Source organism: Hyaena hyaena, unplaced genomic scaffold, assembly GCF_003009895.1.
Source record: "Hyaena hyaena isolate Hyena2069 unplaced genomic scaffold, ASM300989v1 scaffold_1659, whole genome shotgun sequence".
NCBI classification, from domain to species: Eukaryota; Metazoa; Chordata; class Mammalia; order Carnivora; family Hyaenidae; genus Hyaena; species Hyaena hyaena.
The window spans coordinates 155434-179651 of record NW_024082286.1 but is presented as its reverse complement, the minus strand read 5'-3'; the positions used below and the strand labels follow the sequence as shown (position 1 = coordinate 179651).

General features: G+C 37.8%; 1 protein-coding gene across 1 annotated transcript; it reads left to right on the top strand.

Annotated features, from left to right (window-relative positions):
* The first annotated feature begins 17659 nt into the window (after positions 1-17659).
* On the top strand, positions 17660-18649 carry LOC120226307 (putative olfactory receptor 52P1). The gene has a single exon (XM_039224498.1). The coding sequence runs from the start codon at positions 17660-17662 to the stop codon at positions 18647-18649; it is 990 nt and encodes a 329-aa protein (XP_039080429.1).
* Positions 18650-24218: the final 5569 nt, after the last annotated feature.

The window sequence follows — 24218 nt, the reverse complement described above, 5'->3', positions numbered from 1 at the left end:
TCGATCACCAAATAGTTATCAAATCTCCTAATTATATTCAGTTCCCTACCTACCCATCACTTCCCAAATCCTTACACTATACCTTTTGGAATTTATAGATTGTTGTTAAAAAAATTCCTTTTCTTTGAAAATTCACTTTAGTTTCTTCCTCTAACAGAAACCAGACTATGTTATGAGCACATTACATTCTGTGCAGCCACATCAAATGGAAACTGTTTTTATAAGTTTTGTTGCTCACAGACGTTTTAGAGTCTAAAAATGAAGAATGTGTTAGAACCCTATTATTCCTTATTGTACTTTTCAGATCTTTGTCCTTCCACCTGACAAACAGGGGGTCCTTTGAAATTCAGGCTTTCAGATCATACTACCTTTCCCTACTCTCTTAGCTATTACCTATTATACCTTCAGCCTCCTTCCCTATCAAGTTATGTTTTTGTACCTTTCTTACTGCCTGTCCCTCTGTTACTACTTCTGCCATAATGTTTGTCTAAGATTAGTTCATATAGACAAGCTGATAAAAAGCTTAGTCTTTCATTTCTTGACCTCAAAACCGAATGGTCTTTTTGCCTACTTTGCTTCAGCCATTCACAGTATCATGAATAGAGCCCCAGAATAGCCATTTTTAATATTTTTTTTTTGAGAGGGAGAGAGAGAGAGAAAGAGTGCAAGTAGGGAAGGGGCAGAGAGAGAAAGAGAGAGAGAGAGAGAGAGAGAGAGAGAGAGAATCCTCAGCAGGCTCCATGGTCAGAATACAGCGTGACACAGGGCTTGATCCCATGACCCTGAGATCGTGACCTGAACTATAATCAAGAGTAGGACACTTAACCAACTGAGCCACCCAGCTGGCCAGAGAATGGCCATCTTTAAAATATTGTTCTAAGGATCCATTCTCTTATACCTAAGCTTACATTTTTCTTGTTGACCCTCCCTAGTACCTTCCACTTCTATAATTCTGATAAAAGGCTTTCTAATCCATCAATGCTACCGTGTTTTCCTGTCACCATCTTACCTCCTCACAGGTTAGAAAACACATTCCATCACTATAATCACTTCCTTGTGCTTATATTCCACATCTTCATTCTTATTCCCCTAACTATATTAATATAATAAAGGACCAATCCTTGTTAAACCCAACTTGGTTTTATATCTATACCTGGGCAGCTGAACATGACTTCCAAAAAACATACAACATGATCACTGATTCTGGTTTACACAGTCCTTAGGTGAATTCTCAGTATAGCTAGGCAACCAGAACATATTTCTATTCATACTTCATTCCGATAGACACTTTATTACTTTTCTTGTTAATTTCCCAATATGCATACTTCTTTCCTCAAAATTCAGTAGGTGATCTTTCTTTTTCATATTAAAAACAAGAAGCACAAAGACACTTTACTCATTTTTCCACCACAAAATAGAACCTACTGCATTGGTACCCATATGTTGTACCTTCCTATCACAATGGATGCCTTCCTCATTCCTATTTTAAGTTTACTCATCTCCTTCTGAACAGAATCACATGCAAAAACTTGTTCCTGCAATTGTATTACTCTATTGGTCAATGGATTTTCCCTTTTTCTAGTGAGACTTCTGACTATTCTCATGTACATCACCACCATTCTAGCCAATACACATTTTGTTTTCATTCGGACCACTAAAATAACGTACTCACTGGTCTTTATTCTTCTCTTTCACCTACATATGTTTATTGCCTAATAAATTGCCTAATAGAGTGGTCTGATTATCTTAAAAATTATAAATAACATGATATTACAATTCTCAATAACTTCCTATTATATAAGGAATAAAATCACAAGTCTTTGCCATGATGTACAAGGCACTCTGAAGTACTCCAATCATGAATATTCATGACACTCATGACATACAAAGTACCCTTCAGTTTCATCTCACCTCTTCAGCTTCAAGCTTCTATCACTCTCTCTTTGCTCACTTCACTCTTGGCCATTTTGTTCTTCTTTAAGCATGGTAAGTTTGTTCCTGCCTTAGTGTTTCCATCTCCCCATGCACCTTCAAATGGCCCACTTCCTAATTTTACGTGAGTCTGTGAAAATATCATTGCTTCTTAAGCTTCTATTTTTCACCATACTAAACCACATACCATCTCCTGAAACAGCCATTTTTTTCTTTCTCCCCCTGGTATCGTTATCCTCTTTAGTCAAAAGAGTAGTTCACAGTCCTGGCTGCATATTAAAATCATCTGAGGAGTTTTAAATTTTCTGATATTTAGAAAGCTTAGGTCTATTTAAGTAATAGTGAGAGATTCACTGTGACCTTCTGACAAGGGCATGGAAATCTGCAGACAATGTCAAAAGTGGACCCAAGAGTAACAGTACTTTTTGCCCAAAATGCTTTCCACATTCCTTTCTTCATTTCTTGACAAAACTTCTATCCTCAGTTCTCTGCTCTTCCCCACATCATGGTTCTGCCTATGTCTGTGTTGATTGCATAACAATTCAGCTAAGTTTCCTTTCTTTAAACAATTCCTCTCATTTAACTTGCATTTATTAAGTACTCATTATAAGCCAAGATTTATAAATCAATGCTATTTTGTCATATCTGACAATGTTTCTGCATTGCTTCAAAACCATCTAATTCTTGAATCTTTACTGCCTCATCCTCCACATCCTCTGTAAACTTGCTCCGTTTGCAGAAATGAGGCAGTATTTTCAGGTATCTGAGGTAGAGGTTGCTATGTGGCCAAGAAATTAATGCCAGTTAAATGGAATTAGTGGGGGTTACAGATAGAAGGCATTTAGGGAAATAATCCAACTGAAAGAAGAGGTAGGGATAGTTTTAATGATTAAAATCAACTTACCTAGAAATGTTCTACTATATTCTTCTTATCCCTCTTCTTTTCTGATAGCCAGAGCCTTGTTATTTGAAGTCACAAGTCAAATCTACCTATTTTATGTTTTATAGCACATTATTTTTCCTTTTTTGCTGAGATGATTTTAGCTACTGGGAAGGGGGGTTCCTGCCCACCCTGGCTCTCCTCTTGAAATTATTCCCAGGTCACACATATAAGCTTTCTTGTTGCAGTGGACCAAACTCTTACACTATATAAGGGAAATTTTGAACTCCATGATTTCATCACCCAAACACTCAGGGCACAAATATGACTCTCCAGAAGTCAAGGATAAAGGAAAAGGAAAAGGAAGTAGCTCATTAGGGGATCCCACTGGGCCTGGTACTTGAAGAACAACAAGACCTGAAGAGTGGTTCTCAGAGGGAAAGGGACAATTTTGATCACTCCCAGTTTTCGTATAATGATGATGTTATGTGATTTCCTTCTGTTTGGTGGATGCCTATGGATATAGTTTTAACCCTCTCATGGGGACTTTTGAATAAAGTCATGCTTCAAATAGATAATAGTCTATACTCCTCATGCAAAACAATTAATATTGCTTTGAGAAAACTCAGGTACCTCTGTGCCATTATGAGGGGAGCACAAAGTATTTAACTGATTTAGCTAATGATCATTTCTTATCAAAAGATAATAGGGGCACCTGGGTGGCTCAGTCGATTAGGCATCCAACTTCGGCTCAGGTCATGATCTCACTGTTTGTGAGTCTGACAGCTCAGAGCCTGGAGCCTGCTTGGGATTCTGTATCTCCCTCTCTTTCTGCCCCTTCCCTGCTTGCACGTGCTCTCTCTGTCTCTATCTCTGTCTCTCTTTAAAAAATAAATACACATTAAAAAAAGGAGAGAATAGCATTCTCTAAATGAATACTAATTTTGGAAGACACAAAGAGGGTCATTTTGTATTCAAATGCCTCTGTAATGAATTTCTCTGTATAAGTACTAATAAAAAGCATATAGCAGGGGTTCCTGGGTGGCTCAGTCAGTTAAGCATCTGACTTCTTCTCAGGTCATGATCTCACACTCAGGGTTCCTGAGTTTGAGTCCCATGTCCAGCTCTGTGTTGACACTTCAGAGCCTGGAGCCTGCTTCGGATTCTGTGTTTCCCTCCCTCTCTGTCCCTTCCCTGACTCAGGCTCTGTCTCTCCTTGTCTCTCAAAAATAAATAAACGTTAAAAAAATTAAAAAAAAAAAGAATATAGCAGTAGTTCTCAAACTTTCAACAGGCTTTTAAAAATACAGATGGCTGAGTTTCATCACTATTTCTGATTCATTGGGTCCACGGTGGGACCCAATAATTTGCATGTCTAACAAGTCCCCAGGTGATATTGATACTACTCTTCTGAGAACCTCACCTTGAGAAGCACTGTGTTATTGTATGGTCAGTTGTATTCCAGGAATTGCACATGGGGGAATATTTGCGAATTTTGTCTGATAACGCATTTAGGGCTAGTTGCAGCTGATCATAGATTCTGTTGCAAACTTTCAAGATTTCACATTTTAAAAATATAAGTCTTCACATTTGTTTAGTTGTGTTTCTTCCCACTTCTGTCAAAAGAGGAAGAGCTTTTGGAGATGCCTTTACCCTAAAAAGCTAGATTCCTTAGAAAATTAGATTTTGCAATTAAACATCTTCCTCTTTGATAAAGATGCTAAGTAATACTGGTTTTCATCTTGAGATGGTGAAGGCATGGTTGTAATTCTTGGTGGAAATCTTGAAGGTATGGAGAAAATGTTGCTCTTTTTGTATTAATGTGTACTTTACTCTAGGATGGTGGTTCTATCCCTCTCAAACCCAACATTACTGTGAGCAATTCTTAATTATGAAATTACCTGCCTAATATGCCTAAAAGAACTAAAATCTATATAATATCTCAACTGTAATGCAACAGATAAAAAAACAGTTTGCAACAGATGTAACAATTGTATATATATTATGTGATACATACATATATGTTATAAGTATATTTATAATGCACACATGTGTATATAATCCATTGTACGTAATAAAGACAAATAGTATGTCTTTTTTTTTTTTTAATGTTTTATTTATTTCTAGGAGAGAGAGAGACAGCGTGAACAGGGGAGGGTCAGAGAGAGAGAGGGAGTCACAGACTGAAACAGGCTCCAGGCTCCGACCTGGCAGTCAGCACAGAGCCCGACGCGGGGCTCGAACCTACGAACCACGAGATCATGACCTAAGCGAAAGTCGGACGCTTAACTGACTAAGCCACCCAGGCGCCCAACAAATAGTATGTCTTTTAATATGCAATATTAAAGCATAACAAGAAATAGAAATCCAGTGAAGTTAGAAGTAAGTCTCTGTAAATTGGACAGTTGTGTGATAGAGAAAAATAATTTTTCCTTCACCCTACTAGGTTCTTGGCTGAGCCATCCCTGAAATAAAAAAATTAACATGAGAAAAACAGAAGTTTGATAACATGTATACCTCTTGTACACATGGGAAACTCTGAGGAAACTGAGTAACTTCCTGAAGTGGCCCAAACCACCCACTGTCTTAAAATAACATCTCCAACTAAAGACAAAAGATGTTGGGAGGAAAATGAAAAGATACTATGGAAGGTTATTAGGGAAAGCACAGTAAACAAAGGTAAATTTTTGTTTGTTTTAAAACATTTATTTATTTTGAGAGAGATAGAGACAGCACAAGATAGGGAAGGGCAGAGAGAGAGGGAGAGAGAATACCAGCAGACTGTGCTCTCAGCACAGAGCCCTACACAGGGCTCAGACTCAAGAAACTGTGAGATCATGACCTGAGCAGAAACCAAGAGTCGGATGCTTGGCATCCCAGGCATCCCAGTATTTTTTGTTTTTTTAAGTAAACTCTGCACCCAACATGGTGCTCTAACTCACAACCCCAAGATCAAGAGTCACATGCTCTACTGACTGAGCCAGCCGGTGCTCCAAGTAGGGTACAGTTTTTAATGGAGATTTAAATCATTGTCTTCTCCACTGATAAGAATTTGTAATGATTGAAGTTCCTCCTTCTCTTCCAGGAAGAGAGAGGGGGATACCAGAAGAAATGGAGATTTCCCTTACAAGTGTAAATGTCTCTTATGAAAGGGTAACTTCTATTCAATTTTCAGAGCTTTCCTTCTGTCTGCTGCTTCTTAAAAATAATAAAGCTACAATAATTAAGACAAAGATATTTTGAAGTGACAAATTCTGTTCCCCTTCAGTTGCAAATGAAGATGGATAGAGGTCAGTGATGTAAGGAACTGAAATACAATACTTTATTGCCATCAATGACTACAGTTCTTGGCAAAGTCCTAAATAAATTAAGGTAAAACCAGTTTTCAATTACTTCTTAGAAAAATTTGGTGAATATTTAAATTTTTTAACATTTATTCATTTTTGAGAGACGAAAGACAGAGCATGAGTTAGAGCGTGGCAGAGAGGGGGGAGACACAGAATCCAAAGCAGGCTCCAGGCCTGAGTTGTCAGCACAGATGTGGGGCTCGAACTCACTGACCATGAGATCATGGCCTGAGCTGGAGACAGTTGCTCAACCCACTGAGCCACCCAGGTGCCCCTATTTTGGTGAATATTTAAAATATGCCGTTATTAGCAACAGTTAAGACTCCTTTACTCTTCTGGATGGAATTTACTTTCCCAAGCCATTGACGTGACACTTGATAGTGGCTTGCTTTGAACATTGAGATATTGGAAGATTTGACATAAACAGAGGTCCTAAAAGTGTTTGTGCAGTTGGGCTTGGCTCTTTGTGTGTTAGAGATCTATGCTGAGAGGCCCCAGTTGGCCTCTATCTCCTTAGCCTGGGTTCTAGGATGCAAACACTTGGAATTGTCATGACTTGACATGATTTGGTTCAAATCCTGGAACTAAACTAACAAAATCTGCCTCATGTACCATCCAACTGTGTCCAGTTTAGAATTTTACTAACTGAAGTAGATTGAGACAAAATGCATGTTGTTATACACTATATTAGTTTCCTATTACTACTGTAACAAATTATCACACACTTATAGGGTCAAGACAACACAAATCTGTTACTTTACAATTCTGGTGGTCAAGAATTTGAAAGGATCTCACTAGGTGAAAAACAAGATGTCAGCAGGGCTATATTTCTTCTGGACGATCTAGGAAAGAATTTGTTTCCTTGATTTCTCCAGGTCCTAGACAGCATTCTCATTTCTTGGTTTTTAGTCTTCTTCCTCCATTTTCAAATCCAGCAAGAGCAGATCCTTCCTACCATGTACTCTCTCTGGTTCTCTCTCTAATTTACAAAGACCCTTTTGATTTCACTGGGCCCACCTGGATAATCCAGGTAATCTCCTCATCTCCAGGTCAGCTATTGATCAACCTTAATTGTCCTTTAACATATAGTCTAATGGATTCCAGGGATTAGGACTTGGATGTTTTTAAGGGGTGTGGGAGCATTATTCGGCCTACCACATAAACCACTGAGTTTTAGGTTGCTTTGTTATGAGCATTATCATGGCAAAGGACATCTAAAACTAATATACTTTGTTTAGTATTTAAACTTTGGCCTAGATAATAATCAAGAGATTTTTCTAGTTTCTCACTGTGTAGAACTTCATCATCTCTGCATTCTGTCCATTAAATCCCAAAGGGCACAGTCCTTTTTCTCAACTGAGACTCAGTTAATTTGTAATTTTAGCATATTTTCTTCTCACACACTTTGTTTCTTCAATAATTATGAATTGAGCTATTAAAATGTATTGTCTGGCTTTGTAAGTGTGTTTAAACATAGAAGTCTTACTGTGTAATCTTTTCCATGCAGTATTTTGCATAACGTAGCTCTGTATTTTATCTGTAACATTCTACTCCATCCAGTATTAATCTGGGATGAAAAAGAATGAAATCTTGCCATTTGCAAAAATATGGATGGAACCAAAGGGTATCATGGTAAGTGAAATAAGTCAAAGAAAGACATACAATTTCACTCATATATGGAATTTGAGAAACTTAACAGATGAACATAGGGGAAGGGAAGGAAAAATAAGATAAAAAGAGAGAGGAAGGCAAACCATAAGAGGCTTTTAAATAAGAGAACAAACTGAGAGTTTATGGGGGTTGGGGGGTGGAGGGTGGGTTAAATGAGTGAAGAGCATTAAGGAGGGCACTTTTTGAGATGAACACTAGGTATCATGTGTAAGAGTAGAATCACTGGGTTCTACTCCTGAAGCCAATACTACACTGTATGTTAACTAACTTGAGAATAAAAAAAATATGTATATATATATATGTATATGTATATATATATAATTAAATTTAAAAATAGTATTCTATCCTTTTAAAGTAATGCAATTGCTTTAAATTTTCATGTAAATGTTTAACTTTTGCTATCACATATAAAAAACATACATTTTATATCTCCTTTTACAAGAGATTTTCTCCATTAGTATCCTAATTGTTCTGCCATAATATGCTTTTTGCAATAACAAATGAGCTACAGGTATGCCAAGCTACTGATCTGCTCAGCCCTAATGGCAGCTGGGAATTGGGTAGAGGTAGGAGTAGGGTGGGAATGAGAGTGGGTAAGGGTGGGGGTAGGAGTGAGGAGGTTAGGTATGGGAGCCGAGGTAGGAATGGAACACTATTATGGAGGCTGGGCTGCCTCCAGTTATGAGAAGCCTTATTCCTTTAATCCAAAGTGCCTGTAACTCTTCTTTTCTTTGAAGTTCTTTGGTATTACAATGCTGAAATATCCTACAATATAATGTGTGCAAAGAAACAGAGTTGCTTTACTCAAGTATATGCATACTTTCACTTTACTACCTACTGTTAAATTCCTTTCCAAAATATTTCTGTAATTACACATCCATACACAACATTTGAGAGTGTTCATTTCCCTGTATTCTTACCAGCACTTGGTGTGGCTTATTTTTGCTAATCTGATGCATATGAAATGGCATCTATTTATTATTTAGTTGCATTTTCCTTCTAAACTTATTAACTACATGAACTTTCTTTTTATATACTTTTCTTTTTTTCTTAAATGGTTATTAGTCTCTAAAAATTGATTTAGAGTTATATTGATTTTTTTAAGTTTATTTCTTTATTTTGAGAGAGAGAGAGAGGAGCAAGAGTGGGCAGGGGAGGGGCAGAAGGAAAGGGAGGGAGAGAATCTCAAGCAGGTTCCTTGCTGTCAGCATAGAGCCTGACACAGGGCCCAATCCCACAGCTGTGAGATCAGGACCTGAGCTGAAATCAAGAATCAGATGCTCAATCAACTGAACCACTCAGGCTTCCCTCAAATTATTTTTATTTTATGTTTATAAACATATTGTCACTTTTATCTGTTTCAGTAGATTTCTCCTAACCCATTGAATGCTATTATTCCATATTTTTCTAATATAAATTATGAAAAGGAGAAGTGTCTCAATTGCTTTGTAGGAGCCAAAGTAGGCTGCCCCCAAGATGTACCACTTCAGCATGCAGATTATGCTGAACTGAAAATGATGAAAGCCTGGAAAACTCAAGAAGAAACTTTGACCTCTCCCCACAACAGCCTAAAAGAATTTAGGTAAAGGACCTGCTCCACGAAGAGTTATCACTGTAGATTATAATTACACTATAATATAAACTAGGTGTGGTAGACGGGGAGGAATCAAGCCAGGCCTATTTGATCAAAGTCTTCTCTATGTCCTTTTATTTATGAATGGCCTAGCAAACCTTTGTTTATCAAACATTTATTCTTTTCATCTTCTTGTGAATTGCATTCTTTTGCGTTTAAGTCCCAGACTGCGATCCTCTTCTCCTTAGTTCACGACTGTCTTTGATATTTCATGTCTATTTATTTTCCATACACACAAAATGAAATTTGATTTCTCTATTAACCTGTCTCGTGTCAATTTGATTCTTAGTCCAGCTAGAACGATCTTGAAAGACACAGGAATTTCTTCCTCTCCTGCAGTGTCATTTATGATATATATTTTTTCTCTTACTTTCCTTAATGCACAGAGTCATCCAGATATAAGCCTGCAATACTTTAATATTTAATCCATTTAGAATTTTTTTTATCTATGGGTCATGAAATGATCATATTCATTGTGTTTTAAAATATACTAATAGCCAACACCAACTACTGATTAGTACATCCTACCTTTTCTGATTATTAATGGAATAAGTGTTTAAAAATGTGTGGGTCTGTTTCTCAGCTTTTCATTTTTTTATAGTTGTTACTTAATAATTCTTAACACCTAGGAGGACAACTCTTCTCACCTTGCTATTGCAAACTCGGCTATAAAATTTTTATTTCTTAATATGAATGTCAATGTTTGACAACTTTTACAGAATTCCTTTTGGAAGTTAAATTGGGCTTACATCTAATTTATAGATTCATTTGAGGCAATTAAACATCTTTAGGCTGTCAAGTCTTTCATCCTAGATCATGGTGTGATGTTCTCTTTAATCACATATATAATTTGTCCGTTTCCTTTTCCCAAACACAACTTCCTGGAAGACATATATTAATAATACAATAAAATATACATTGGTTTCTGAATCAGCCATGTTTCAATCAGAAAAACATAGTAAGATTATAAATATAGACATAGATATACATATAAACAGATATAGATGTAGATACAGACATAGTTCTTTTCAGAAGAATGGTTTCTACAGTGCTTGGCCTGGCCCAGCAAGCTTAAAATCCATAAGGCAGATAGTCAGGCATGGACTAAAATTATTTTCCACGGTACAAGTCTCTCTTCCCTGTAGAAAGGCCTAAGCCCCCTTTAATATTCCTTTAAGGCCTTCCAAGTGATTAAGAAAAGCCCACTCTTTTAGAAATTATCCTAAAGTTAGGATAATTTCCCTAACTTAGAGTCAACTTTATGGGGATGTGTCAGTACATCTGTGACATCTCTTTTCAGGAGCACCTATATCAGTGTTTTAATAACCGGGAGGTGCATGTATGCACCATGGCTGCTGCTACCCTTCCATCTTCTGACCCTCACTAGAGACTATGTCTAGTGGTCCACTCTAGAAACATGCTAGAATGGGAATTCTGGGGAACATAGTTTAGCCTGCCCAAGTTGATATACCACAGATCTATCATAGACTCTACAGAATGCACCACCCAGGACTTTTCTCAGAAATTGCTGACTTGTTTGGAGTAATGAATAAAGTCATTACAAATGTTTATTTCTTCCTTTATTTTTATTTTCTTTTTACTCTTATTAGTAAAATAAGCACTTTTAGTTGTAAACAAATAAGATGTTTCAGGAAAGTCTTCTGTAAAAGAAATGTTGCTGCAAGCCTGCTCTGCTTTAGATTTTTAAGATGATTTATTTAAAGATGTTTGTGGTAGCTATATTGTCTGATGGAACTCATCAGGAGTGCAGACCACTTAGCCACTTGGGGAGAAAAACCCAGCTGGGATTTAAAAAAAAATTTTAAATATTCTTTTTCTTAGAGCAGTGGTTCTTAAAATGGGATCTCTTAGCCAGCTGCATCAGCATTAATTGGGAAGCCATTGGAAAGGCAATTTTGGGGGCTCTGCTCCATATTAACTGAATCAGAAATTCTGGGGAATGTGGGTGGAGTAGCAACTTGTGTTTTAATAAGAGACACAGATAATTTTGAAGCACACTGAAGTTCAAATATTTCTGGCTTTGGAGAGTCTTAGGAGGTAGGATCAATAGTATGCAGCTGGCCAGAATTTAGGTCTGGTCCAGTTATGGGAACTGCCCACTGCAAAGATAGATCCATTTAAATATGGTGTGGTTAGAGGAGAAAATAACTAGGGGAGTATTTAGAAAGATGAAGAGGAGGCTAAGTCCTGCAGTAAATTGTGGACAGAGACCATAATTTTGCAAAGACAATTTTTGGAAGTCTCCTTGCATAATTTGGAATCCTAGATGGTGGCTGGGGCTGGTTTTCTGAGAAGAGGAATTTAAAACACTTGTTTATGATCTAAAAGAAGTCTGTGAGGCACGATGGAATCAAGTATATGAGTGGTGACGTTATACTAATTCACTGTGTATAGAAGTCCTATCCAAGAACGAATTAGACCCAGAGAAAACCGGGTAGTGGATTTGATGCAGAGAAGCTCTCTGACAACACAGTTTACTGAGATAAACACAATGGATGCATATTCTCAGCAAAGGACACCAGGTGATACAGGTTTGGGAATGTTTAAGTCTTCTCAATATAATTACTTCAAATGGTAAAAACTGCCTTTAGCTATCCACATCTACATATGAGTGTGTAATTTCCTATTGAGTTCCATTACCAGCTAATTACATCTTGCACGGGTGATTTAAAAAAAAAAAAAAAAAAAAGACATCTCACAAAGCCAGTCACTTTGCAGCTGTGTAACAATGGCTAGTCTGGGACATGCACAGTAAACTTTTTCTGATAGTGGAGCCTCAGGAAGGAGTAAACATACAGAATGGGCCAGAGATAATCACTGAGGAGAACAGGAAGGAAAGCATGTCCTGGGATCCTTGGGGAATGGGGCTGCATTGGAAACAGAGAGGGATCCAGATCAGATACCCACAGTCCCTATAGCCTCTAAAATGTTAGGTGCCCTTAGATAAATAATGCCAACATGGAGATGTGTTGAATTAAAACCAAAACAAGACAAAAACAGAGAAAGAATCCCAAGAGAGTAGACTACAAATACTCTTTCCCTGCCTCTTTAACAAAAGTCTCTGCCTTCACTTTTATATTCTCATCTGGTTTGTCAACCAAAAGACAAACGCTTAGATACTCAATTTCCTAGGGAATATAGAAACTCCCTAGATGGCTCCAGGCATAAATCCAGTGCAAGCTACCGAAATCTCTGGGGGTGCCTTAAGATAGGTTGCATCATTTTAACAGCCTCTCAGCCCAGCATTCAGATAGTTGAGGGTGGAGACAAGTAATGCTCTTTAAATCTTCTGAGGATGCATCCAAACCGCCACACCTTCTCATTTCAGCTTTCCTGGAGTCATGTGAGTCTGGGCTAGGGAAAGAGTCTGGAAAAGACATTTCTTATCCCTTAAGAGAAGTCTATCTGTACAACTGGTGATGGGAAGTTTACTTCAAAGCAGGGAGAATACTTAGAGACCAGGAAAGGGGATTTTGCTGAATAACATCCCTGTTATGGGATTCCTACAACAGAAGTTTTAGTTTGGCATTAGGCCAAATAGCTGGAAAGAAGAATAGAGTGGGGAGCTGCCAGCAAAAGAAGAAGCAAGGGATATGTTAGCCAGACTGGGGAAATGAGAGGCATTGTGAAGAAAGTTTAAGACATTTACTATGATACTCCTGAAATTACTAACAGGAAATAATTACCCACTAAACATATGAGGGAAATGTGTATGAAATAGATAAAATCTGTATCCACAGCAAGGGGAATCAGCAGGACCTTAATGATTACCTTAAAGTTGTTCATGGTCTAGGGTTCTAAAACAATTACCTTGAGCTTTTTCATGGCCCTGTGTTCTCACAATGGGCAGAAGTAGCCCAGACTTAGCCGTGCTCTTGTGCAAACACAGGAACAGTCTATGGTGCAATTTCAGGCATGGACTACCTCCTCCATCTCTAGTCTTCCCCCTGAATTGTGGTGTTGGGACTTTTATCTTACTGAGGGCATTGGCTTTAATGTCACAATAAGAATTGGATTAGAAGTTGAGTCAGAGGGACAGGTTCACACTGAAGTGTGAGAATGATCATACACAGTTATCAACATCATAAACTATTTTATGCAAGAGATGCTATGAGTCTACAGACTCATTCCTGTGAATTGGATGGGGCACTGATGAACGTTGTTGAATTGCTAAGAGTGCACTGTCCTATGAAGGGGCTGATGTGTATAAAGTCAAGATCCTTTAAAAGAAACCACAAGAACTGAAAGTGATGTTCATGTACATCAATCACTTAGGAGACAATCTAGTCAAGTGATATGTGGCAATCTGTGCCCAGTCCAGTTTCTACAAGAAAAAGTCATAAACCGTAGGGTCTGAGACCTAAAACACAGGAAGGAAGCTCATTGAAGAATCATCAAGTTAAGCCTCCTGGCTATGGGTGAGTGAATTTGTGAGACAATCAAAACTATAGAACTGTCTGGCATAAACTAAGTGGTTGGGTGGTGTAGTGAGCAAGATTTTGTTGCTTCTGCATCTGACTCCAGCTCCATTATTTTTATTGAGACGGTTAGCTGAGCAGAGATCCACTTTAGCTCATCAGGCAAATCTGTCATAAAAACCAGCTGGGTACATCTGGTTTATCTGAAAGTAGCCAGGGAAACTATTTTACAGTCTCCTAATGATTGCCATGTGACCTCAGAAGGCATACAGATAAAAATTATAAAGAACATTTATTTTATCAGCAATCTTGGTCTACAGTTGAACAGTTCTCATTACATAAACGTTCAGGCTAACACTAGATTCCAGATGGTTTTGGAAACTGTGTGAGAATTCTATATTGGATATAAGATCACTTTTGTATTAAAGTAAAGGCAATGATAAGAGTAAATGATATTTAATGATGCCTTCTATGGGCTAAAACTGTAGTAGGTACTTTATACATTTTTCAACAATCTTACAAACTATTATTATCAAAAAACATTTCAGAAAACTACAGGATCTTAGAAGAAAATTGACTTGTCCAAGGAAGCACTGGAAGTAGAGGTAAATACAAAGATTTGTTCTCAGTTTCATGAATTACAATGTCCACAATTTTTTTTTCTACCACCACAACTTTCTGCCTTAAAACCTCCAAGATCCTACGCTTCCAAAATATCATACCTCTTCAAAGAATACATCAAGGCAAGCATGAAATCTGACTTGCCTGAATATTAGGTGGAGATCTCAAGGGTTCCAATTGATATCAATAATTCTTATATTTTTACTCAAGTCCAAACTTTCACCTTGATGTGTTTTTTTCCTTAGGGAAGATAAGACTCTTGGTCAAATTGACTAGAAAATTAGATCCTTGCTGTCTCTGCCCTCCTAAGCATAAGCTCACAGAGCTTTGTGACCAACAAGACTCTGGATGCATCTGCTGCTACAAACCACATCTATCTCTCTTCTGTATAGGTCATGTGGTTTATTGGCCTTGAGCTATGATTAACATGGCATTTGTCACCAACTTCTTCTCCTTCTGTTAGTCCTTATTTCTGAAAACAAATAGTTGATTTTGTTTACCAACATGTTTGGGGTATCAGTGGCTTTTTTTTTTTTTTTTTTTTTTTTTTTTTGTCTTTTTTTTTTTTTTTTTTTTTTGTCTCTTAAACACACCTAAATGGTAGTGAAGGATCTTCTGTGCAGAAGATGAAGTATATGGTCCATTAAGAAATGGGAAAGTTTTTTTCTATTCTCATCTGACAGATACACACTGGGAGCAAGAAAGAGTGGTAACAAAGAGTTGATTCCTCTTTTACACTATTTTCTAACTGCAAATTTCCTAGATTCAGTGGCTTTTTATACTGATTATTCCAATAACTGTCCAGTCCCTAGAACAGAGCTAGTTAAAGAAGAGGTTCACGTTAAATATTTGTAGTTGAATACACAGAACAAAGTACAGGGCAGTAAAGTTCTTATTCCCATTTTGAAAACTTCCAGTTAAAGTCATTCCCAGCTTTTATCTTAATGAAAAGAGTTTCATTTTGATCCCATTACATCATGAGTTCACATGTTCTAAATTGTTATTTTGAATGAGCAAATCAGAGGACTCTAGATGCTGGCGAGGATGTGGAGAAACAGGCACCTTCCTACTCTGTTGGTGGGAATGTAAACTGGTGCAGCCCCTCTGGAAAACAGTGTGGAGGTTTCTCAAAAAATTAACAATAGAACTCCCCTATGACCCAGAAATAGCACTGTACCCAAGCACTGTACCCAAGGGATACAGGAGTGCTGATGCATAGGGGCACATGTACCCCAATGTTCATAGCAGCACTCTCAACAATAGCCAAAACACGGAAAGAGCCTAAGTGTCCACCAACTGATGAATGGATCAAGAAGATGTGGTTTATCTACACAATGTAATACTACATGGCAATGAGAAAGAATGAAATCTGGCCATGTGTAGCAACATGGATGGAACTTGAGGGTGTGATGCTGAGCGAAATAAGTGAGGCAGAGATGGGCAGATACCATAAGTTTGCATGTATTGGAGGATTAGGAGGAACTTAACGGTGGACCATTTGGAAGAAGAAGGGGAAAAATAGTGGGGAGAGGGAGGGAGGCAAACCATGAGAGACTCTTGGATGCCGAGAACAAACTGAGGGCTGATAGGGGTGGGGAGGAGGGGAAGAGGGGTGATGGGCATGGAGGAGGGAAGTTGTGGGGATGAGCACTGGGTGTTATATGGAAACCAACTTGACAATAAACTATTTTTAAAAAAAGGAAAAAAAATAGTTGTTTTGAGGTTAAGTACTCTCCACTTCAGGCTATGTCCTACAGGGAGGGGAGGTGTGGAAAAGGTGGGAAAAAGGAGAGTAGTATAGGATTTTTTCTCAACAAGAGATAAGTCATCATCAGGCATAAGTCAAAGTAGTCTTACAAAATCACTTCTTGACATTATGGAAGAGTGAAATTAAGAACTTGGCTACATCTTTTCTTTGAAATCACCAAAAACCACAGATAGGATGTAAATAAAGGATTAACCCAAGAGTGGAATGGACTGTAAAAGGTTGAAAGTCTTTATTTCAGGAATAGAATGGAGTCCAAAAAGTATTATCTTGAACATCTTAAGAAATGGAAATTAGAGGAGCGCCTGGGTGGCTTAGTCAGTTAATCGTCCGACTTTCACTTAGGTCATGATCTCACGGTTCATGGGTTCGAGCCCCGTGTCGGGCTCTGTGCTGACTGCCAGCTCAGAGCCTGGAGCCTGTTTCGGTCTGTGACTCCCTCTCTTTCTGATCCTCCCCTGCTCACGCTGTCTCTCTCTCTCCTAGAAATAAATAAAAAACATTTTAAAAATATATTAAAAAAAAGAAATGGAAATTAGACACGTGAGGGTGGATGGAGCATCTTGTAGAATTGCAATAATAAGTTGATCAGTAGTATGTGAAAATCTCTCTTGGTGGAGACAGCTATGATACTATTAAGATGAGAAATAATTACCTAGAACTAAGTCCCAAACCAGAATCCCTTCTAAGTTTAAAAACAGTAAGAATACCCAAATTCATCCAGTTAACTGTGTTGGCAGTTTGTGTTCTGGACTGACAGTTCCACCATATCTTTGTGCATACTTCAGAAAACAGTGTGAGTGTGTGTATGTGTATATGTGTGTGTGTGTGTGTATTATATTCCTGAGAAAAATGATGAGGTCCATACCTTTCTTTGTCAACAATAGTATTTTTTAAGTTTATTTACTTAGAAAGAGAGTGTGGGGGGGGGAGGGTAGGGGAGAGAGACAGAGAAAGAGGGAGAGAGAGAATCCCAAGTAGGCTCCACACTGTCAGCATGGAGCCCAATGTGGAGCTCAAACCCATGTTTAGAGTTGGACACTTAACCAACTGAACCATCCAGACACCCCTGACAAGTCTTTAATGAGAAGACAATTCTGATTTATTTAAATGTTTGTTTTAAGCCTTTTTTCATATTCATTTAATTTATTTGACAAGTATTATATATTAAGTACTATTCAAAGTTCTGTACAAATATTAACCAACACAATTCTTTTAAGAAGTCTAGAGGCTGTCTTATTATCCCCATTTATAGATGATAATGCTTGCCTAACATTATATACTTGGTGTCACTCAAAACTCATTCATATCTCTGTTCTGTGTCATCTCTTCAGGCAATGTGATACTGTGTGGAGTTTCTGACCAGAGAAGATGCCCAGAGCTTTTGTCCAGACCATGGAGTCTCCTAATCACACTAACCTGGACCCTTCTGTTTTCTTCCTCTTGGGCATCCCAGGTCTGGAACAGTTCCACCTGTGGCTCTCACTCCCTGTGTGCTGCCTGGGCACAGCCACAATTGTGGGCAACATCACCATCTTGGTGGTTGTTGTCACCGAGCCAGCCCTGCACAAGCCTGTATACCTGTTCCTGTGCATGCTCTCGACCATTGACTTGGCTGCCTCCTTCTCCACAGTTCCCAAGCTACTGGCCATTCTCTGGTGTGGGGCTGGACACATCTCAGCTTCTGCTTGCTTGGCACAGATGTTTTTCATTCATGCTTTCTGCATGATGGAGTCCACCGTGCTGCTGGCCATGGCCTTCGATCGCTACGTGGCCATTTGTAACCCACTCCGCTATGCCACTATTCTCACTGACACCATCATTACCCGCATTGGAGTGGTAGCTATGGTGCGGGGCTCCATGCTCATGCTCCCATGTCCCTTCCTCATTAGGCGTTTGAGCTTCTGCCAAAGCCATGTGATCCCACACACATACTGTGAGCATATGGCTGTTGTGAAGCTAGCATGTGGAGACACCAGGCCTAACCGTGTGTATGGGCTGACAGCAGCACTGTTGGTCATTGGGGTTGACTTGTTCTGCATTGGTCTCTCCTATGTCTTTATTGCACAAGCTGTCCTTCGTCTCTCATCCCATGAAGCTCTGTCCAAGGCCCTGGGGACTTGTGGTTCCCATGTCTGTGTCATCCTAATCTCTTATACACCAGCCCTCTTCTCCTTCTTTACCCATCGTTTTGGCCACCGTGTTCCACTCCATATTCACATTCTTTTGGCCAATGTCTATCTACTCTTCCCACCTGCCCTTAACCCTATAGTATATGGAGTTAAGACCAAAGAAATACGGGAAAGAGTTGTCAGAGTGTTTCAAAGGGGACAGGGAACTGAGTTCAAGGTATCTGAGTGATCCAGTAATACAAAAGGGACTTAGTCCAAAAGAAAAGAAGACTTTCAAGATTAAACAATCCTCAGTATTTGAGACCTGTAAGAGGTTTTCATAGGGCACTTATGTCCTCTTCAGTACCTTTTATACCATTTCAAAAAATAATAAATCACAGAGGAGGTCAGTTGGCTCAGCATCCCTAACTTCCATCCAGGGAAGTATAATCTGGAGAAGTTCTTCAAACCTAGGTTAGAAGAGACTCTGCCTAGTCATAGGAACTTCTCTTTCTTTCTGGCCCTCTACTAATACATCAGGCAGAGATTTCTAATAGCTGCTGTGTTACCATCTGCAGGGATGAGAAAGTAGGATACACAGCCACAGTTAAAGACATTAGACCTGCCAGGGACTTATATGCTTTTGCATAAATCTTATATCTTCTCCATTAGAAATTGAAACCAAGAAGAGGAAAGGGACTCACCAATACCTGCAATATTGGAAGAAAGAGCAAGGGCCTGACAGCTAGAATACTCTGGTACAGAACAATAAGACTTCTATGGATGAGAGTAAAGAATAGCCCTTCATTCCTAAACTTGTAATATTTATCCCAGATATATTCTTGTCTTCACCCTCTAGGAAGTCATTTTACTTCCAGTTTACCTGGAAATTATTCCCTGAAAATCAATGTCCAAATATTCTTACACAATCTTCCAAGGACCTCCCAGAGGTTGTTGACTTCTATCTCTAAACTTACAAAAGACAGCCACATATACAAACCAATCAGATTAGGAAGTCTGAGCTATTAATTCATCCATGTATTTAGAAAGAAATGAAAGCCACCCCACAGTGTTAGGTAGAGGAGACACAAAATCCCTGTTGGAAATTCATAGACCCTTCAACCTTTGGAGATTATCAGTCCTGAGAGCTGAACACTAAGGACCAGGTTTCTAAAGCTTCCCTTCCTTAAAATATGACACTTAAAATTTTTTTAATGTTTTATTTATTTCTGAGAGAGAGAGAGAGAGAGAGTGAGCGTGAGCAGGGGAGGGTCAGAGAGAGAGGGAGACACAGAAGCTGTAGCAGGCTCCAGGCTCTGAGCTGTCAGCCCACAGCCTGACACGGGGCTCGAACTCATGAACTACGAGATCATGACCTGAGCTGAAGTGGGACATTTAACCAATTGAGCCATCCAGGCATTCCTCATTAATTTCTATTCCATAAAGAAAAAACTGAAGCTCTTAGAAGTAAACTACCTCAAATCCAAATCTTGCATGAACTTTTGGCATCAGTAATCATTGTTTCCTCCTTTATTACTGTATGTATTTATTACTAATTTCTTTTTCTGATCAAGCAAGCTTCTCAAAATATGCTCTTTGGAGTTCACTTCTATTTCTTGTTTCACAACCTGTGCAAATTTATTGGTACATGACCCAATAGCAAAATTTCCCTTGACCCTAGTGACCTTTTTAATGCAAGTGTCTGGAAAATATTTTTTGGGACTAATTATTTCTGCTTTCTTGACTCCTATTCCTTCCTACATTATAATCTGATTTCAACCACAAGTTAAAGTTTCCAGTGAGGCATCTGCCATCCAAGCCACCAGTAATCTTTTCTAATGGACCTCCTTTCAACATGTTGTATTTTTGGCCATATCTTCTCCAGAATCTCTGTGCTGTGACCTCTGTGATATCACACAATCCTGGTTCTTCTTTTATGTCAATGATGTTTTCCTTCTTGTCCTCAAAGAAATTGTATTAGGTCAAAATGAAAGGTCTAAGAGGAAGAAATAATTTAAAAAATCTAAAACTGAGAGGTGGCTGGGTGGCTCAGTTGGCTGAGCATCCAACTTCCGTTCAGCTTATGATCTCACAATTCATGAGTTTGAGCTATGCATCGAGCTCACTGCTGTCAGTGAAGAACCCACTGTGGATGGATACTTTGTCCCCCTCTATCTCAGCCCCTCCCACTGGTTGCACTCTCTTTCTCAAAAATAAATAAAACACTTTTTAAAAAACTTAAAAATCCAAAACTAAGCACAATAAGGTTAGAAATAGAAAAGTAAAAATCAATATCTTTAGGTATTTAGGACCTGTAAATTCAAGTGTCATTGACATATCAATTTCTTCAATGAAATTAGTACATTCAGAAGATAAACTTGCTCTTGGCATGATAGGATACAAACTCATATACTATTAGAAATTTGTTTTAAATAAATAATAAGACCATATATGACTCATGAACATTATATATATTGCAGCACTTTTATTAAAGAAAAAACTGGATATCAAATGATAGAAAAATAATCAACTAAATTCTACTCATCTATTTAATAAACATTTTACAGTCTTGGAAACCTTCCTTTGGAAGAACATTTAATATCCTACTTGTACACTCTTAATTATAAAAATAGTGATATATATGTAATGAAACAATATCATCCCATATCTGTTAAAGCACTACCTGTGCATATACTCATATTAATAAATTTAAAAATTGTGGGGCACTTGGGTGTCTCAGTCAGTTAAGCATCAGGTCATGATCCATGGTTCATGGGTTCATGGTTCATTGGCCGCTGTGTTGACAGCTCAGAGTTTGGAGCCTGCTTTGGATTCTGTGTCTCCCGCTCTCTCTGCCCCTCCCTGCTTGTGCTCTGTGTCTCTCTCTCAAAAATAAATAAACATTAAAATTTTTAAAAAGAAATCTAAATACTGGTAAGTGTTACTTTGATGGAGAGACAAATATATTTGAAATTTTTAAAATTTTTAAAAAGTTAAATCATTCACATAATTCAAATATATTCAACTTGATTCCCTTGGAGGTCTTTGGAAAACTTCATAGGGAAAGGAGCCAAATTCCTGTGGCAGTGAAATAATCAGGTTCTATTAAAATATCTCATTTCTGATCTATATCTAGCTATCTATTTTCATATACACACATATTCAGATACAAACATATACGTGTGCACATGTATTCACACATACACACATATAAATGTTTAGTTATTTATCAATAATTAAAACCATTTGGGACCCCTAGAGGTTAGCTTGATTCCAATTCCAGTGTTATGTCTCTGATGTTTTGAAATGTTCCCTTGAGGTATTTGGGGTATATAACATTCATTTTTCTTCAGGCTCAGGTCAATAGTCTTCATATCAAGAGAATCCAGAGTTAAAAACTTGCCCAGGCTGTGATGTTTAGAGAACCAAGTTCCTGGAAAATTGAACCAGATATATTTTATCTCTTTATTTTTCCTTCCAAAACCTAAGGTGTTTAACTATAACAATATAGGGGTTAGTGACAGGATGATTTTCATTTCAGACATAGATGTAAAGAAGAAAAAGGATTTGAGATTGATACTAAATGGTGTTTTCCTCCCTGCAGATAAAAATGTTTTATTCTATTGACCTAGGTTCAAGTCAGAAGGTGGCGTAAGACAATGATGCGTTTGGCTTAAAATTCCATTTAGATGCTCATAATACCCATGCATCCATATAAACAACTCTTTTAACCATAAGGAATACATGCTTTGGAAGTGATGGAAGCCAAGAATGGACTATTGTCCTATCCTAAGTATTGAGAATGGTTTAATGGAGGATGTGGTGTGAACCCTGACAGTTGGCTTTTTCTTTTTTGTAATGCAAGTGCCTGATTTAAGTTTTGATTGCCATGGCATCCATTTCAAAGAGACACCCACTTCCAAGATATTATCTCAGATAAACATGTTACCAGCCAGGTGACTGCATAATCCCGAGCCTCCTTTGTTTTACAGATATTGGTTGATTCTGATAATTGACCTTTTGGATCACTTGTTTTTTTTTTTTTTCTCTTGCTGTGTTCTAAATTACCATTCTTAGGTTTTAAATTCACCGATAAAGAGTGAGCCTGAGACACCCAAGGCAGCCCCTCAACTCCAATAAAAGTAGAACTCAGGGTCCACCCCTTCTCCACTCCTGCCCTGACTTCTCTGTGTGGCTCCAGGTGTGCCATGATTTCTGGGACTTGTAAGTAATAAATCTTGTGTCTTTCAGAGTTTGCTGATGGTTTTTGCTGAGGGCATCTTGTGGTTATTAGAAGAATCCCAAGGGACAGTTCAGCCACAATCTTGGTTATCCATAGGCTGAGATCAGCACAAAACAGGGGGGCGGAAATCACTGCCTATAAATTCTGGAAATGAGGATTGACAACGAGTGGTAGATGAAGTTGTACTTTATGAAAGGTGAGAAAGGTGTAGCAATATCCAGAAACACTGCCTATACACCCAGAGCTAAGTATCAGTAACTTTCCCTGGAAAGAGATATTGCGTTAGGCTGTTGGAAACAAACTAAATTTGTTTTAAAGCAACAGATTAATTTTGCGATTGATACTGGGTTGTGTTGGTTTAAACTTCTATCACTAACAGGGCATTTGGCAAATGAATTGATACTGTATAGAACCTAAAACTTACTGTAAGAATAAAGCTGTTCCTAAATGATCAAAGTTGTCTTTATGGGGAAAAATACAGAAGATTACTTTATAGTAAGCTATAGAGGAAATATTAAGACCTAGAATTAAGCATTGTCCAGAATTGTCAAGATTGGCTTACATTAAAAACGAAGCAGCAAAAAGTGGGTAAGTGTTTAGAGGCATGGGGAGATATAGACTGAGGCAGACAGATGACCGTAATAGTAAGAGTTTATAATTTTACAGAATAAATGTATCTTTTAAGGAAAGAGTAATAGTATAAAAGTGCTAGAAGTTGTTTTAAAACATGCCTCTAAGGGTTATGTTCCTAATATTGTAACATAATTATCTGTGCTACATGTTTATTTATATTTATATTTAGGTAAATGATATATGACAGTTCTTTGAGTGTTGTTACCCCACTTGTAAACAATTTTCTAAATGTATTTAAAACACTGGTCAACTCAGGGTTGCAGTTTTCATCTTAGAGGGCCTAGATATCCTAGTCCCTATGTAATAAAGACCGCTGTATTTTGACTGTGTATTTAAGTGGAGATTAATAACAAAGCAAAAATATTAGCTTTAAACCAAATCATTGGCCTTAATTTGAAAACTGGAGGTTTCATCAGATTTAATTGTTAATTTGAAAAGTTTTCATATTAATACCAACTATATACTAATAAGTTACATAAGAAGATTTCTGTGCATCCCATGATTTAAGTTATGGATATTTTATCAAAGATGGAGTAGAAGTATCATGCTTAACCAACGTTAATTGTATCAACATTAAAGTCATCCTATGATTAGAACTACCCAGAATTTCTTTTAAAAATTCTGACCCAATTTTTCTTGCTTTAATTTCTACTTCATCTGAAATTAGTATGTCTACTCCAAATTTTGTGTGTATTTCTCTCGCAATTGTATATTATTTTACTTTGTTGTTTGGTTTTCTTTATCATATGGCCCTCTGTACTGCCTATATAAATTTTTATAAAATTAACAAATTTATGTTCACTTATATAGGGCAGTTTAAATAATTTATCCTAATAGTCTAAATCAATGTATTTTATCTGTCTTTTGTCGTATTAACATTTTATTGATTTATTCAGGAGTCCTTGCCTTCTGTTTTATAATGAGAATGTTTTGTTTTGTTATA